The 17,836-nt window shown below is 54.4% G+C and overlaps 1 protein-coding gene across 1 annotated transcript in view; it reads left to right on the top strand.

Annotated features, from left to right (window-relative positions):
* Nucleotides 1-17,606, top strand: part of TGFBI (transforming growth factor beta induced) — a 33,172-nt gene extending 15,566 nt beyond the window's left edge. Inside the window, exons 4-17 of the mRNA XM_072728548.1 lie at nt 1,067-1,227; nt 1,573-1,737; nt 2,003-2,149; nt 4,216-4,357; nt 7,008-7,220; nt 8,036-8,173; nt 8,729-8,874; nt 9,725-9,861; nt 10,625-10,755; nt 13,183-13,307; nt 14,587-14,689; nt 15,266-15,345; nt 16,392-16,416; nt 16,924-17,606. Of these exons, the coding sequence (XP_072584649.1) occupies nt 1,067-1,227; nt 1,573-1,737; nt 2,003-2,149; nt 4,216-4,357; nt 7,008-7,220; nt 8,036-8,173; nt 8,729-8,874; nt 9,725-9,861; nt 10,625-10,755; nt 13,183-13,307; nt 14,587-14,689; nt 15,266-15,345; nt 16,392-16,416; nt 16,924-16,964 (1,754 nt within the window). The 3' untranslated portion in view covers nt 16,965-17,606. The remainder of the gene's footprint in view (nt 1-1,066; nt 1,228-1,572; nt 1,738-2,002; nt 2,150-4,215; nt 4,358-7,007; nt 7,221-8,035; nt 8,174-8,728; nt 8,875-9,724; nt 9,862-10,624; nt 10,756-13,182; nt 13,308-14,586; nt 14,690-15,265; nt 15,346-16,391; nt 16,417-16,923) is intronic.
* The last annotated feature ends 230 nt before the right edge of the window (nt 17,607-17,836 follow it).

Here is a 17,836-nt window from a genome sequence, read left to right as displayed (position 1 = left end):
AAGGGGTGTGGTTGGCAGGGCGGGGTGTGGGGGGGCTTAGGTGGAAGGACAAGTGGGAATTAAGTGGTGGGGTTTGTGGAGAATGACCTTGGGGGAGAGCCCCCCCCCTCCGCGCGCTCCCCTTGCCCTGTCACGTGGGCCTTGAGCTCCCCATGGGAGGGGAAGGTCTCCTAAGCCTCAGGCCATTCTAGGGCTTTTAGGAAATCACATTTTATTGCTTATAAATATACAAAGAACCTGGAAGATTTGTAATGTTCTTTCATCCCAGTAGAGGCCATTAGGAAACCAGTTTCAACAACTAGATAAATCTGAAAGCCTCGTTTGTAACTAGGGTATCTATTTTGGGTGTACATTCCTGCTAGTATTATGTAAATGTCTCTGGACGGGGGGGGGGGGGGGGGGGGGGGGGGGGGCGCAGGGGGTGGGGCACAGTGGGTTAAGCGACTGCCTCTTGATTTTGGCTCAGGTCATGATCTCGGGCCATGAGACTGAGCCCCGTGTCAGGCTCCTCACTTAGTGGGGCGTCTGCTTGAGATTCTCTCTCCCTCTGCCCCTCTACCTGCCCACACACTCTCTTCTCTCTAATAAATAAATAAATCTTTAAATGTCTATGAACAGAAGCTTCATTTGGCTGCAGCTAAATTGATGAAAAATGACCAATTAGTAGAATCAGAGCAGGGAGGCATTTGACCTAGAGAGCTGTTGTAAGAAGGTTGAGATAAGGGGGCACCTGGGTGACTCAGTTAAGTGTCTGCCTTCAGCTCAGGTCATGATCCCAGGGTCCTGGGATGGACCCCTGCATCGGGATCCCTGCTCTCCCTCTGCTGCTCTCCCAGTTTGTGCTTTGTCTCTGTGTGTGTGTCAAATAAATAAATAGCACTTTAAAAAAAAAGAAGGAGAAGAAGAAGTATGTGACAAGCTTTAGGCTCACCAGCGATGGTCGTCCCTGGGCTTTCCCACACACACGTTCTACAGGGGCACCATGCATTCCGCGGACCAGGGAAGGTATGGTCAGGTGGGGGTGGGCTCCACAGATCCATCCCTCCTCTGTCCTCTGCCCCTGCAGCCCTGCCTCTCTCGAACCTTTACGAGACCCTGGGAGTCGTCGGATCAACCACCACTCAGCTGTACACAGACCGCACGGAGAAGCTGAGGCCCGAGATGGAAGGTCCCGGCAGCTTCACCATCTTTGCCCCCAGCAACGAGGCCTGGGCTTCCTTGCCAGCTGTGAGATGACTGCCTTACTTCTCAGAGGGGTGGCTGGTGGGCAGGAAGCATGACACTCTGTAGTGATTTCCTGCCATTGCAGGCAACTTTTTCCTTGCACCCTCAGACAAAGCCCAAGAAGTTGGAAGTTGAGTTAATATATACCTTCACCAGGTTGTTTCCGATGCCCCATCTGTCCAACTGAGCAGACAGGCATTGGGGTTCACTGAGGAGGGGTCCTTGGTGAGATGGAGGCCTGGGGTCACCGGGGGTTCAGAAGCACCTTTCCCAGGGTAACAAGAAGCCACCACCTCTGGAATATGTGGTCCCCAGCACCCTAACTGCCGCCCTGGCCTTCCCTCTTAGGAAGTGCTGGACTCCCTGGTGAGCAATGTCAACATCGAGCTGCTCAATGCCCTTCGCTATCACATGGTGAACAGACGAGTCCTGACAGACGAGCTGAAACATGGCATGGCCCTCACCTCCATGTACCAGAATTCGGACATCCAGATCCACCACTATCCCAACGGGGTATGTAGTCCCCTGGTTACACAGCACTGCCCTGTGTCCACACTGCGCCTGCTCCTGGTCTGCACATGGGGCTGGTTTCTGGGGTTTTGTTCTGCACGTGGGGTACGCTGGAAGTATTCCCTGCCTCCTGCACCTGCTTCTCCTCAGACCCTCTAGTTCAGCTTCTGCACTGTGTCATTCCCCCCCTCACTCCCCCACTGAGGCTGTGAGCCTGTGCCTCTGACATGCGAACTGCTCATCTCATCCTCCTTTCTTCTCTGGGCAGATTGTGACCGTGAACTGTGCCCGGCTGCTGAAAGCCGACCACCACGCAACCAACGGTGTGGTACACCTCATTGATAAGGTCATCTCCACCATCACCAACAACATCCAGCAGATCATTGAGATCGAAGACACCTTCGAAACCCTTCGGGTGAGGAACTGCCCTGGGAGGGGGCCTGGCCTGGGGACACACCACCTCTCAAAAGGGCCTCCTCCTGCGGGAGAAGCAGAGGATGGCTCTGTGTTTATGGGCATTTAGGGGATGTACAGCGAGTTTCTCCAAGTGCCTGTGAGCATGGAGGGTCCACTCGTCAAGACACTCAGCTAGACCACAGTGAACATTAGAATCCTCTGCTGGGAAATTCCCTCTGCCCGCCCTCTCCTTTTAAAGCTCTCCTTCCGTGGCTCCCCTGGAAAGCTCAGTGGTCCTCGGCTTGGGCTTAGAGCCCAAGGGCTGCCTGGGCCGATTCCACAGGTTCCAGAGTGTCTAGGAAGTGTCCAGGAAGGGATACTTCCTCCCAGGTGGCAGTTCCCATATGCAGGACTAGAATGATGTCAGGCTTCATCATCTTCTGGACCGCATGTCCCCACCAGGGGACCCCTGCTGCAGCCATACCCACATTTCCCTGGAGCCCAGACCAGCAGAGAGGCCACCAGCATGGCCACGGGAGTCTAGGTCTAACTTCTGGCCTGGCTTCTGACTCCTCTGGGGCTGCGGAATCCCGCTCCCTCTGCCCTGCCCAGCAGGCATTTGTCTCAGAGCTGGACTGGCAGGCGGGCAGTGCTCTTGGCAGTGGCTGCTTGGAGGAAGTGAACACAGGCTGCGCCGTCAGGGGTTTTGCCCTGATTCAGGGAGAACTCCCTGACCACAAAGGCAGCCAGAGGGCCTGGGATGGTTCCTCCCCTGGAGATCTCCAACACAGAGACATAAACACCCCCGGGCTGGGCTGGCACTGAGGTGACCTCAGCAAGTGGCTCTGTGGGGGACCCTGCTCCCTGAGCTCATCCCCCACTGCTTTCCTTCTGGGTCACTCCGAGGTCAGGAGTCTGCAGGTAAATCGTGTCCCCGCAAAGATGGTGGCACATCTTTTGATTCATTGTGGTTGCTCCCCACTGAGTTACCTCCTTTTAGTGTTTAGGTTTGACAGACATTCCCCCTGTACCTCCCTAATGCCCATCTTGCCTTCCGATAGCACCTCCTCATTAACACCTGCTACGTCCCGGGTATTATTCTGTGTGCCGGGGGCCTATGGGTGAATGAGACAGACAACTTTCTGTCCTCAGCGGCACTTTTGTTCTTCCTGGGGAGACAGACAAGATGCACACGAGGTGGCCATGGCCTGTGAGGGGTGGGGTGAAGTCAGTGAGTGGTGGGCAGAGGCCATGTGGCCCTGGGTGGCCAGGGAAAGTCTCTCTAGAACCAGTGACTTCTGACCTGAGCACTGAAGGATAAGAATGGCCAGTTAAATGAAATGCAGAGTGGTAAGAGCACTGCAGGCAGAGGGGAGAGCAAGAACCACAAGGAGGAGGTGGGCAAGGCCAGGGGGCAGGCAGCGACACCATGAGAAGGGGAAGGGGATGCTGCAGGCAGGCAGGGGCAGACAGTGCAGGGCTGCAGACTGGCCGGAGGGGCCTAGCTCCATCCAACAGCAGTAGGAAGCCCTTTCTACTTTTAGAAGGTTCTCGGGCTGCTCCGTAGACATGGGTGATAGAATCCTTCCACTCCTAGAACTCACACAAGCAGTATGGCCAGGAGCTAGTTCAGTATAATGTGGAGGACAGCAAGTTGTGAAAACATGCACAACAGACTCCTTTCTGCCTGGGTGCGGTGCAGGGAGGGAGGGGTGGTGAGGGCGGCGGTGTCAAGTTGCTACCTAGAAAAAGAAGATGGTAGGCAAGTCCTAATGAAGGCATAGGAGTTGGAGAAGCAAAGAAAAGAGGAAGGGTAGAGGGAATGGTGGGGCCCCAGCCTGGGGGTGGGAAGGTCAAAGGCACAGCAAGTACTTGAAGAGTGGCCTGAGTGGTAGGAGTGCAGGCCGGGCAAGGTTCCCGGAAGCCACGGTAAGAGGTGAGCTTTGGTTTGGCTCGCCATTTCATCTTGGGTTGGACAAAAGCCTGGAGCGCTTTGAGGGAGGGCTGGCAAGGCCGTGTGTGCCTCTTGTCTGCAGAGCATCCCAGAGCCTTCAGGGAGCACACCATCCCCTCCCCGCCCCGCAGGCTGCCGTGGCTGCATCTGGGCTCAACACCCTACTTGAAGGTGATGGCCAGTTCACACTGCTGGCCCCTACCAATGAGGCCTTTGAGAAGATCCCTGCTGAAACCTTGAACAGGATCCTGGGTGACCCGGAAGCCCTGAGAGGTGAGCACCCCTCCACTCCTACTGCTGCCTCACTGGGGCGGCCAGCCTGAGCCCGAGGCCTGCTCTTGCATATGGTGAACATACTGCCTGCCATCCTGTCCCACTGCTCCCAGCTGGAGCTTGTTCTGCGGAGGCCAGAGCAGAGCCCTGGTCAGAGGGGCAAGTCAGGAACCCAACAGCCTTGTTCTAGTGAGGTGTGCTGAGAAGCAAGGTGGAGCTGGAGGCCCAAAGCAGACCCTGGCCAGACTCAGAAAGCACTAACGGCTCGAATGATCAAAGCCTGAGCAAGGCTGCCATGTGGGCAGCAGCTTGGTGAAAGAAGGTGATGGCAGGTCCTGGCATCCTAGGAATGGAGCCATTGTGCTGACCCTGGAACTGTGTCTGTCCAGCCAGGGACCTCATGGATGATCCAAAATTATCATTAGAAATCAATTATAGTCCAGTCTTGACTCTCTATAGCTGGGTCCTTCCATGCCTTGTCAGTGAGCCACTGAGTTAGAGGTGCATGGGTTATGGCTGGAGGAAAGGGAAGGACCAAGCATGTGGAAGAGGGGAGGGAAGGGAAGGCCCAGCTTGGCCACTGAGTTGCTGCCCTGCTGACCCCTGCAGAGAGGACTAGGCCCCAGCTCCCCTGTGTACCCCAACCACACTATTCCTCCCAAATATAACCCAGGGATGACTTCGTTGCTTTTCAGTCTATTAAACTCTCCTTCAGAATGTACAATCTAAAATACCTGCTGCATTTTGGATGCCCTATAAATGTAAAATGTTCTCCTTGCAGCCATGTGGGGCTGGCAGGGGCACATTTCTGAAAGCATAGATGGGGATCCGTTGTGTCCAAATGTCATGGCACCTCCGAGCTTGGCCTGTGGCAGGGACCAAGGCTACAAATGGTGCATGGTACAGACTTGTCCTCAAAGAAGTTGAAGCCTAGCTGGGATTAAAAACAGGTCGTGGGGGATCCCTGGGTGGCGCAGCGGTTTGGCGCCTGCCTTTGGCCCAGGGCGCGATCCTGGAGAACCGGGATCGAATCCCACGTCAGGCTCCCGGTGCATGGAGCCTGCTTCTCTCCCTCTGCCTATGTCTCTGCCTCTCTCTCTCTGTGACTATAATAAAAAATTAAAAAAAAAAAAAAAAAAAAAAAGTTACTTTAAAAAAAAAAAAAAAAAAACAGGTCGTGGGAACTGAAGTGGTGAGGGCTATGGCATAAGTGCCCCCAGCAGGGAGCCTTGGGTGCATCTCAGTGTATTGAACTTTTTGTTTAGAGCTGTGGTCTCCCTGCAACCTGTTTTGTGCAGAGCACATTTTCATCTTTGTAGATATCAGAACTCTTACTATAAGAAAAAACAGCTCTAATCTACCCCCTTGGCACAGCCCCCCACCATCCCCCCACCCTTAGTAACCCGTTGGCTCTAAGCAAGGGCCTTCAGTACAGGGCTCTCCCTGGCAGGCTCAAAGGCAGAGGGACAGGAGTCCAGCCGGACAGACTCAGCTGTTTCTACTGGGCTGGCAGACAGGCAAGAAGCAGCCCTGGGCTGGCGTGCTTTGTTTGAAGAGTGGCTTCCAGCCCTGGCCCGGGTCTCCCTCCCAGGGGCCCACACAGGTCACCCTGACCCCACCCAGCGTTCACTGTCCTTCCCTGAGAAGCTAAATCCCTGAGACCTCGTTCCCGTGGTGGCCTGGCTGTCCTTTCCCTTCCTGCCAGCTGATTGGCCTTCGAGGCCCCTACAGGAGCCTCCCTGCCTCTGCAGGCCTCCCGAGCTTCCTCTTGTCTGTGACAGTGCGGTTTTGGTTCTCACACTCAGCACAGATTGAAACTCGCCTCTGTGGTGAGAATGTACGACAAAGGGCCCCAGTGACGGTGGTAAGAGGCAGTCCGGGAACCTGCCCTTGCCTGCCTGGGCTCATGTCGCCCTGCTGCTCCTTACAGCTTCCTCAGGACCCCCAACCTCCGTCCTGTCCCCAAAGACCACTTGGACGAGTAAATAAATGATTGTGTTTGTGATTTATGGGTGGGGCAAGTGGGGTGGCAAAGACCGTGTCTTATTGGTTGCCGTCCCCAGGCCCGAAGAAAGATCCTGGCAACCAGTAGACCCTTGGGTGAAACTAACAAAAACAGATAAAATGTGCAAATAATTGCGAACTCTCATTTGCCACAGTTTCCATCTTTGCCTACCACCTTTTACATTTTTCTAAAAATCACATATAAAGTCCCAGGGTAAACTTATTCTGAGGTTCAAGTACTATGAAGAGAATTCAACCTTAGGTTCAGGTACTAATAAGCTAGTCACCAACATTTGTTGGGTGTTTACTCCATAGTCGGACACCAGACTGGGTGCTTTACACTCAGAGCTTCCTGTCCTCCTGACACTGTCCCCAGAAGGTGAGGGCCAGGCTTAGCTCCACCTGGGCAGGGGCTCCACGGCTAGTAAGTGGCCGAGCTGAGGCTCAGACCCAGGCAGTCTGCTTGCTGAGCGTGGCTAGTTGCAGCGGCAGCAGCAGGAGAGGAAGAGTGGGGCTGCTGGTACCCCAGCATCTGCAGGTCAGCGTCACAGAGAGCAGCATCTTCACCGCCGTGGAGGCTGCGAGCGGCCTCGGGGATCAACCTGGCACCAGCACTGCCTTGACCTGTGTCCTGTTGGGCCCCCAGACCTGCTAAACAACCACATCCTGAAGTCGGCCATGTGTGCGGAAGCCATCGTCGCAGGGATGTCTGTGGAGACCCTGGAGGGCACTACGCTGGAGGTGGGCTGCAGCGGGGACATGCTCACCATCAACGGGAAGGCCATCATCTCCAACAAAGACGTCCTGGCCACCAATGGTGTGATCCACTACATCGATGAGCTGCTCATCCCGGACTCTGGTGAGTCGGGCCTCTGCGGCCATGACCCTCTCAGGCCCGCCATCCCCTCTGCCACCTGCGGCAGGGGCACCTGGGAATTTTGGAGGTTTGGGGGGCCATGTCCTTGCCTGCACCCAGCTCACAGCCTCTCAGGGGACAAGGCCTGGGGACCAGGTGGGTTGCAGTCAGACTGTGAGGAATCTTGAGCTGCAGGCTTGGGAGTCCGGGCGTCACCTTGGAGGCAGCGGAGAGCTGCTGAGGGGACCCGGGGAGGCAGCAGCTCTGCTGTCTCCACTCTGGTTGGGCGCAGAGGGCCGTTTGCTGACCTCAGAGCATGGCCTTCTCTCTGGTGCCTAAGCACCCTGGGTCGCTGACCCTAGGGAAGTGACTGAGTGGACTTTGGCTTGGGTTTCATCTCAGCAGGCTTGTCCCATCCTGAAACTCCAGGGAGGTTGTTGCCCAGAGTGAAGCCATTTCACAGGAGAAAACCAAGCCAGAAGAGAACTTTCTGTGGGTGTGGTCGCTGGCATTATCTGCTCCTCAGAAGCTGCGACAGAGGGCGCTGCCTCTCTGCAGGCATCGGCCAGGCCCTGACCAAGGACGGGGACAGAGGCCAGCCCTGCCTCCTGAGCCCCACCTTGAGGGCTCCCCTGCCCAGTGGGACCTAGGGGACTGGCGCCCCCATGACACCAGCCCACCATGCCCCAGTCGTGTGGAGAGGGCTTTGGCCTCACGAGATGACATTCCTGCTGGTGTGCGTCATGTTCTGGGGGTGGACAGAGGATAAATGAAAACAGCACTTATAACTTTTGAACCTGCATTCTCTTTCCTTGCAGCCAAGACGCTGTTTGAGTTGGCTGCAGAGTCTGATGTTTCCACAGCCGTTGACCTTTTCAGACAGGCTGGCCTCGGCGTCCATCTCTCCGGAAAGGAGCGGTTGACCCTCCTGGCCCCCCTGAATTCTGTATTCAAAGGTAATGTGGGCCAAGGCAGCCCCAGGGGCTCATCACCTCCACAGCACCCTCCCTGATGGACGGCACCCCGCGGAACCTTCGCGCTTCCACGGAGCTCAACCAAAACCTCAGGAGGCTCTGCTGTCTCACTTGGCCGAGCAGAGAATGCATTTGGGGATCTGGTAGTCAGAATCCAAGAGTTTGCAGCTGGCAGGAGAGCAGAGCACTCTCTTGCCTTTTTATTTGCAGAATCTACTGCTCATGTGACCGCCAGAAGGTCAGAGTGAGGATACAGCTGAGCCTTGGCCTCAGAGAAAGCAGAGGAGGGGGCCGAGGGGTGTCCGTGCCTTCCCCTCCCTGTACGGGCAAAACCCCAGACACCCTCGATTGTCTAGACCTTCTGTTTGGTTGATTTTGCAGAAGATGCCAGATGTTAAGGAATATTGGCAGCCTCGCTGGATTTCTCAATCTCCCTTTTCCAAATGCAGGGAGTGTTGAGCTTCTTCACTGGGTTTATCTCCCCTTCTTTTCCTTTGTGGAGCGTGCCTCCGGACCTAACCACACCTTCTCTTGCAGATGGAACCCCTACCATTGATGCACGCACAAAGAATTTGCTTCTGAATCACATGATTAAAGACCAACTGGCCTCCAAGTATTTGTATCACGGACAGACCCTGGACACTCTGGGTGGCAAAAAACTGAGAGTTTTTGTTTACCGCAATGTAAGTTCTGCCTCCTAAATCATGCTCTTTCTTTGTCTCAGCTTTAAGAAATGGAAGCTGCATTGAGGAGTGGGGGTGGGAGAAATATATATATGTGTGTGTGTGTGTATATATCCAGAAAAAAATATATATATATAACCAGAAGAAAAAAAAATATATATATATTTAATAAAGGATTTCAGAGAAGTCCCTTATTTAAAAGGATCAAAATGGGATTCTGAAGAAGAATTAGAATCTCCTTTTCTGGAGACCTTTGGGAATAAAGCACACAGCTACCTGAGCCGGCTAGGTAGGCAGCTATCCACATCGAGTTCAGCGTGGAGGAGGGATGGAGATTTTGAATTTGTAGCTTATGTGAAGAGAAGCCCCCTGAACTGAAGCACAACCTTCCCTGGTCCAAAAGGTCCTCTTCTCTCTTTTCCTGTCTCTTTTCTGTCTTCCGACCCCACAGTTGCTCTGAAATATCAAACAGAAAGCACAATACAACACAGCCATTCCTTGGGACCAGCCAGTAATGTTAGCTAAAGATAATTGTCACCTGTTAAATAAATAAGTCAATAAAGTCGATCTGTTGATTTGATCGTTGTCAACGGCCCCCACATGTGACAGGAGATTCTCATCATGGGGTCCCTCTGTAACTCTAGTGGGGCTCCCCGGCCCTTTTTCCTGGAACACTATTTTAATTATTTCTTCCTCGGAGAAAACACAGCATTTTATCCTAGTCTTATGACCCTCTCCAGTGTATATTCACTGTTCTTTGTGGATGAAGGCATTAGCACATGGCCCGAGCACATCAAGAGGGCCCATGCAGGAGGATAACCTGCCCCGTGTCTGCCCCTCTTTGGCACAGAGCCTGTGCATCGAGAACAGCTGCATTGCTGCCCATGACAAGAGGGGGAGATACGGGACACTCTTCACCATGGACCGGATGCTCACTCCCCCAATGGGGACCGTCATGGACGTCCTGAAGGGGGATAATCGCTTCAGGTAACTGGCCTCATCCCAGGGAAGACTTCTGCCAAGTGGTCGGACGGGGTCAGGATGCTGGGTCTCAGCAATCTGTCAAGCTCCCCACTTCCTCAAGGGTTTGGTTGGCACTGGCAGTGCCCTGGTGACCTCCAAGCTGGAGATCTGGGAAGGGGAAGGGTCACGCTGGAAGCTTATGTTGAGAAGAAGGGATATTTCTGGAAGTACAATCCCCACATCCTTGAGAACAGGGAGAGGGCTGCATTTTTGTAGTGAAGTGCAAGGCAGACATCATGCTCTCATTTCAAAGTCCCAAGTAAGCCGAGAGCACCAGGTTTTGAGCGTGGGATGTGTTCCACTCTGTGCAGGATCTACTCGTGGCACGTGGAGACTCCTGGCCGCTCCTTCTCAGGCTCCCTGTGTCACTTCGTTCTCTTGCCCCTCTCTCTCCATTCCTGACTTGCTGTCACCTCGAAGCCTGGGAGACTGCCCGCCCTCTGCACTCCTGAATCACATCCCCTGGGCCCCGGGGGCTTGTCCAGTCTGTGGGTCAGCCATGCCACTGGCTTTTTCCTTCCTCCTTTCCCCTCCGGCATCTGCCTTGTGGCTGTGTGACCAGGCAAGCTTAGCATTTATGGAGAGAAGGTGCATCCTGCTTGTGCCTCAGCAGGGGGTGTGAATTCTGATTCTGGGCTCCACCAGCCCCACAGTGGGGAGGTATTCGGGAAGACAACACCACCTCCCTGCCGCAGCCCAGTGACATTTCCTCTCTGTGTCTCCACAGCATGCTGGTGGCCGCCATCCAATCCGCTGGGCTGACAGAGATGCTCAACAGGGAAGGCGTCTACACAGTCTTTGCTCCTACGAATGAAGCCTTCCAAGCCATGCCACCAGGAGAGCTGAACAAACTCTTGGGTAAAGACCAACCGAAGCATATTTTCCACGTTTTCTAAAGTGACTGTATTGGTCAGGAGACCAGCGGGAAACAGGGGCATGTTACAAAGAGTTTGATTGAAAGGAACTAAATGAGGAGACTGTTTGCAGAAGTGTGGGCAGGAGTAAGGGACCAACAAAGGAGGATGACACCCAGGGAAGAGTGTTTACCTCCCCAGGCCCGGGGGTGGGGAGGCCTGGGGGGAGGAGGGGACAGGGAGACTGGGAGCCTGGGAGTAGGGGCACAGGACAGCAGCCAGAGCCACACACAGCTGCTGGCAGAACTGAGACAAGGTGGCCAGGACCCCTTTAGCCTCGCTCTACTCCCACATGCCCATCACGTGGGCCTCCTGTCAGCTATGAGAGGGGGGCAGGGGAGCCTACATGATGGGCCTGACAGAGGTCAGCCTACCTGGGCACCACACAAGGCAGAGAAGAGCAGAGAGGCATTGACTGGGTAACAATCAGCCCTGTCACCAAGATGTGTCTTCCCTTGAGGACCTGTGAGGACAGTGATAATGAGGCCACTTATCTGCAAGAAATGTTCTTTGGGATAAATGCTTTCCTGAGAAGCTATTCCTGGCCCTGAGAAGTTTAGTTGAGGGTGTTTGAGAAGTAACCCTAGTGGTTAAGGGCTTGGACTCCTAGCATACCTAAAAGCAGCTTCAAATCCTGGCTCTGGCGTTCACCAGCTGAGTGACCTCTAGCAAGCTGTTTCACCTTTCTGAGCCTCAGTTTTCCCATTAGAAAAATGAGAGTAGCATGCCCAGTGTTGTGTGGAGTGAATGGGGCATCGCCCACAGTGCAGGGCACATGTCCTCCCTCACGATGGCTGCGATAAAGGAGAGTGGGTGCAGGGACACAGCCTTGAGTTCTGGTGTATGCCCGTCAGACACTTCCACTCTCGCAAGACAGTGAACGTGAGGAAGACGAGGAGGAAGAGGGGGAGGAAGAGGAGGAGGGAGGCCCTTGGCCACACCCTGGGGCCCGCATCATCTATACCTTCCATCCAGCTCCAGAACAGGAGAATAGAAAGTTCAGGCTGCAGGCAGCTGTGGGCTGGATTTGTGTCCTGTTTAATATTCTTTATGGCCACACAAATGCCTGTGTCTTTGATGCTGACGTATGTTCCTGAGAAGAGGGGAGAAGTTCATTCTGAACATAAACTTTCCATCCTCTCCTGGACCAGCGGGAGTGGAATTTCCCAGATGGCCTTGAGCCTGCCCGGCTTCCCTCTCATTTTCACTTGTGCAGGAGTAAGGAGGGCGCTTGGGCAGAGCTTCCCAAATGCGCCCTCTGCCAGGCCTGCGCACAAGAACAGTCCCTGACACTCCTGGGATCTAGAGGGCGAGCCAGGTGTAAGAGGTCCATCCAGGTGTTAGACGTCTTGGAAGAAGGAGGCCTCTCACACCATGGGGGCTGGCTTGGCTCCACTCCTCCAGGCAGCATTTCTGTCTAGTGGGAATTCCTGTCCGCCAAGTTGTGGATGTTTGGAAATCACTTGGTACCTGGTGGCTCCATCCCATGGCACTAATGTGGATTTGTTAGTACCCAAGTGAACTCTCCAGAATGCTTTAAAACTTCCTAAGGACTCCTGTTTGAAATGCTGGAAGGAGTCATCCAGAACCCTGAGGGAAATCTGGCCATTTGGCTGGGAATTGAAGATCGGGGCAGCCGTGATGGAGAGGAGAGGACAGCTGGCAGCTTTAAGAATTGCCTCCCACACTTAATTTGGAAAATGCCTGTGCACCTTTATGAGCAATCGGATGCTGTCCCCAGTTGGTGGAGGAGCTGATGTGGGCTGGAAGGAATGCCGGCGGGAGGTGCAGGGAGGGATGCCGCCAAGGGAATGCCTTCCCGCAGCCCTGACCTCATCGGCTAGGCTCCGTAGCCCCCCTACCAGACGGCAGCTGTTGACTCTTTTAAGTTCTCCCAGCAGGAAACGGCTGCCTCAGAATATGCATTTGAGGGCAGAATGTGTAAATATTTCACTACTGTGTTATAACCATTGGGAGCCACGCTGATGATGAAATGTCCCAGATGCTGGTGCTGGAAAGGTTCCTGGCTTTCCAAGCAAATATTTAGCTCATGGAAAAATGAGTCATACTCACGGAGGAGTATGGATTAACTCCTTCTCAGCATCACGGAGTGCTCTCCGTTAGCCCAGCAGCACCCCGACCCCCAAGTGCAGAGGCAGATTCATGGCCACAGACACGTGCCTCATGGCCCTGAGCCTGTGCAGGTGGGGGGCAGAGGGCTGAGCGCACCCACTGTGCACTCACCACCTGGTCGCAGAGTTCTCTGCCTCAGGCATCACCAATTGCATCCCCTCTCTGCCCTTCTGGACCGTGCCCGTTTCCAGCCCCTTGTAATTAACTCTGCTCTCCTTTCTTTCCCACAAACCTGCAGGCAATGCCAAAGAGCTCGCCAACATCCTGAAATACCACATTGGCGATGAGATCCTGGTCAGCGGAGGCATTGGGGCGCTGGTCCGGCTGAAGTCTCTCCAGGGGGACAAGCTGGAAGTCAGTTCGGTGAGTGTGTCCAAGAGCTCAAAGGCCAGCCGTGCACCTGCGGCTCTCAAGTGCCTCTCGCCCCTGGGCCAGCGTTAGACACACACCTTGAATCTCTGCATGCATTCTGTCCAAAGACAGAAAAGAGAATAGGTTCTTGGGAAATCGGGTGAGATTGTGGTTAGCCACGAATGAGGACTTCCAGATTTGCTGGGGACTCAAGCATCTGACTGGCATCAGGGAGAAGCCATTGGATCTTCCTTCCCTGAAGGAGATGATAGGCAATTCCTCATGCATCTCGAGGGATTGACACCCAGCGTCCCCTTCCCATCCCTTCCCTTCAAATCTGGAGCTCACTGAGCTCCACCAGGATCAGATCCTCCCAACAGGCTTTTGCTTCAGATGCTTGGTCTGCGAGCCTTCCCTTGCTCTGCACGTGGATGACATCCACTGCACTTTGAAGCTTCCTCGGGGGATTCCTTCATGGAAGACAGAGGACTGATAGCCGGCCAAGCTCTGTGAAGCTGCCTGCGGCCTCCTCGGTTGCATCCACCAAATCACTGGGCTGCCCTGTGGAGCCACCACTCTTCCAGTGTGTGGCTGGCTCAGCCTCTACTCCCGGCTCCTCTCTCCTGACCATAAGCCATCCCTTTGCTTATCACTTTCCCTCCGGAGCATAAGGAAGCATGTGGAAGCATGTGGGGAGGCAGGAATGTGATGACTTGTTGACTTCTGCGGGTCCCCTAAGAACCTCCCAGCTCCTAGTTTTGGGTGTTGGGGTTCCATCACTGGCTTCCGTTCTCCCTTCTCCCTTGGGTCTGATCCATAAGACCAAGGGAAGGGCCCAGATAGACACCTGGGTGCACTCCCTATGAGAAAAGCAGACCATTGAGGACAAGCACAAGGAGTCTCCACTCAGGGCTGGAGGCCTGGCATCTGTTCCCTGCCATCGCACTTACTTAGCTTAGAGGAGGCACCTGGCCTGGCCTGGGTCTCAGTTTCCTCTTCTGTTCAATGAGACAATGCTACCTGCCTCTTGAGCACACACTGCTGTGAGGACTATGTGGCTGGCCTGGGAGGCCATTTTGTGAATTATTACACCGCATGGAGCCCCACATGCTGGGGTTAGAGTGTGTCCATCGGACTAATGGTGTGTGGCTGGCAGGAGCCGCTCAGTCCCCCAGCGTGTCCCTCACACCCAGCACAGGATTTCACATCCGGAAGAGCTTGGTAAACGCTTACTGAGTGAGTAAGATCCCAGTGGTCCATGTTCAATAATTGTCCTCTCTCTCTCTCCCAGAAAAACAATGTAGTGAATGTCAATAAGGAGCCCGTTGCTGAAGTTGACATCATGGCCACAAATGGCGTGGTCTATGCCATCTCTAGTGTCCTGCAGCCTCCAGGTAAGGCCCTAAGTATCCCGTCCCCCCTCAGCTGACAGTTGGCCCTTCTCCATGCATAGCAGTTGGTGCTCGATGGGAAAACTATCCCACGCAAAGATAAGAATGGTGTGCCAGTGGAGCCTCCCCTGGACGGCATCGCTGTGGCCGACAGCAAAGTGAATTAGAAGCTGTTGGTTTCAAATGTGCTACACCAGAGATTCGAGGACACGTTTCCTCTTGCTGAATTCCCTGGCTGCCTAAGGCCCCCCTCAGACGCAGCCCACTGACTTGTCACACGCAGATGCTGTGAACGTTTCAAGCACACGTCTTACAACATCACGCCTCACAGGAGTTAGTTCTCTTTACTTCCAGCAAAGTTGAACTAGAGTCCATCCTCTGTCTGCACTGTGGGTTCACCTTTCCTTGAGTTCCTTCTCCATGGGCCAAATTCCACCTTAAGTTAGGAAAAGTTACGAAGGAAAAATTCATTGGAGAATGTGAGCCAGCGAGCACAACAATGCCCTTCAGTCATGGTTTCTGGGAATGCCATGCTAACAGTTTCACCCTCGCCACCGTGGCATTTTCTTTCATCTCCAGCCGTCAGACCTCAGGAACGAGGGGATGAACTTGCAGACTCTGCGCTGGAAATCTTCAGACAGGCGTCGGCATATTCCAGGGTGAGATGCTGCTAGGTTTGTCTATGGCCTGAGCAGCCCTGGGTCCTCTGCTCAGGCCCATGTGGGAGGCTTTCCGGGTCCCCGTCTTCCTTGGCTGCTGCCCTCTGGCTCCCGTGGAACTTCTCCCCACCCCCACATGGGCATCCTAGTGCCCACCTAAGTGGAGTTCTGAGAAGAGAAGCCAGGCAACCCCCACTTCCGTTGTGGGCAAAAGCCCACGCCTTTAAACTGAGGCCTCTAAGCCTCATTCCATGGGAAAGCCACTGCCGGTAAGAACAGATAAAGCTCTGGGATCCATCTGTCCAAGGAGGGAAACCCATCCTGAATTCGCCTTATGGTGGCCTTGCTTGGCCTGAGCCTGGGTCTCTAAGTCACTCCCCGTTTCTCATGACATGGCCCATCGCGGGGTTGTGGGGCTCTCCAAGGCAGTGGTGTGGGTCCTGAATGCAGGGCAGGTGCGGTAGGATCTCCCTTCCTTGCCTCAGCTCTAACTCCCTCTTCCCGTGCTTCTCTTCCTGCCCCCCTACCCCCAGCGTGCCCAGGGCCTAGAAGCTCCACTCAGGCTCCTTTGCTGCTTTGAGTGAGGTGGAGCCTCTTGGGAACAGGGCTACCTTATAGAAAGTTTGCATTTCAAGAGAAGAGGCTGCTAGAGGGAATTCTTACCCCAGAGGCCTGGAGCTGGAAAATGTCCTTTCCTTAGTGCCCCTTGAGAGGGGTTCTTGGCCATGGACTCCTACTTCTGAGGGTCACTCCCTATGCTCTCCTGGCTCCCCAAGCTCTAGGCTGTGGTCTCAGTGGAAGCCTGGCTTTGGGGTCTCCCAGGAGGTTCCACCCCAGACTCTACCTGGTCAGGGCTTACACACACTTCACTCGGGACTGCCAAAACCTAGTGAGGACCCTCTAAGACCCAGCGGCTACTCATTCCCCTTCCTCTTCCTCACCCGCAGCACTTTTTCTGAGTAGGGATGGCAGTGTGCAAAGCCCTGCCAGGAGCAGGGGCAGGTGCTGCTTTCACTAGAAACCTAACATTTTGCATTTTCTTTCAGGCTGCGCAGACCTCTGTGAAACTAGGTGAGTCTGGCCTGGGGTGAAAGTCCTTTATGCATACTTGTGCCTTTCCCCCAAGTAGGCTCAAACCTGCCATCTGCTGTATATAGATCAGAACATGATGGTGCAATAGAACAAGCATGGCCCTTGGGGTCAGACACAGAAAAAACCCAATTCCCTTCTCCCTAAGATGGAGATACTCAAAGTACCATCCTTTAGGGCTGCTGTAAGTTTTTGGCTTTGGGAACCTGGGAGTATTGCCGGCACAGGGATTTGGCAGGAGCGCATGGTGGTCTGGATCTAAGCTGGTAGATGGAGAACATCCCAGTTCATGTTACATCACAGAGTTAGACATCACGATCTTTGTTAGGTCATGGAGCAAGACGAGTCTCATAAACCAAACAGCACCTGCAGGGCGCAGGCGGGAGCTGTGGAAGGGGACGGCCGGCCCCATGCTGGTGATTCTGACGGCATCCTAGGCGGACATGGGGTGGTCTGCATCCTTTTTACCTCGAAATTTCTCTCTTCCAGCCCCTGTCTATCAGCGGTTATTAGAGAGGATGAAGCATTAGCGCAGAGGACGCGGGGAGAACGCACTGCGGCAGCTCACCGCCACTTTCTCTGAGTTTACCAAAGAGACTGAATGTTTTTAAAACCAAATTATCACACTTCAGTGTACCTGGGCTGCACCGGAATGAAATCTGAGCCCTGGGGGGGGGGGGGGGGGGTGAGGGGGTAGGGAGGGAGGGAGGAGGGAAAGAGATGTACTTTTATTTGTCCTCCCCCCAAACATGGCTGTTAACCCACTGCTTGCAGAGACCTGGGTGTCGCTGCCTCGTAGTCACTTCTAAAAAGGACCTGTCCCAAGCGTGGAATTCCCCGCCCACACCAAGTGCTCTGGAAAAGGGGGCTGCAGTTTTGTGGAGCTCATAAAACACAAATCATACAATCCAGCCTCATGGGAGGCGGGGGGGGGGGGGGGGTCCTAGCACGGTTTTTGTAAAGCCCTTTTACAACTGGAGAAATGGCATCATTATAAGCTATGAGTGGAACTGCTCTGTCAGACGTGTCTTGTGCCTGCACATGGCTTGGACGCCTCTCGGTGGCCCTGTCCAGGTAGAAAAGAGAGGGGAGGGACAGCATGCAGAGCCCAGGAGTTCCCAGGTGCGGCAAAGCCATCATGTGTTTGTAATAATAAAACCAAAGAAACATAAGCCTGCGTGGACGGGAGCCGCGTGGCGGCCTGGGTGTTCGCAGGGGGAGGTTCCACCCGGGAGCAACTCGGCAAGGAGCCCTGAGGGGACGGCCTGTGGGACATGCTCTGTCTTTGGTGAACTTGTTTTCCTTTCGGTCTCCGTGGGCCCTGGGGGCTCCAGTCCTCTGTTCACTTGACTCCTCTCACTGGTCGTGGGAAGTGTCTGTCTCCCAGCCTCGTGAGCCCCAC

The sequence above is a fragment of the Vulpes vulpes genome, chromosome 12 (assembly GCF_048418805.1).
Source record: "Vulpes vulpes isolate BD-2025 chromosome 12, VulVul3, whole genome shotgun sequence".
Lineage (NCBI taxonomy): Eukaryota > Metazoa > Chordata > Mammalia > Carnivora > Canidae > Vulpes > Vulpes vulpes.
The sequence above is the reverse complement of the archived record's forward strand: the minus strand, read 5'-3'. Positions and strand labels throughout refer to the sequence as shown.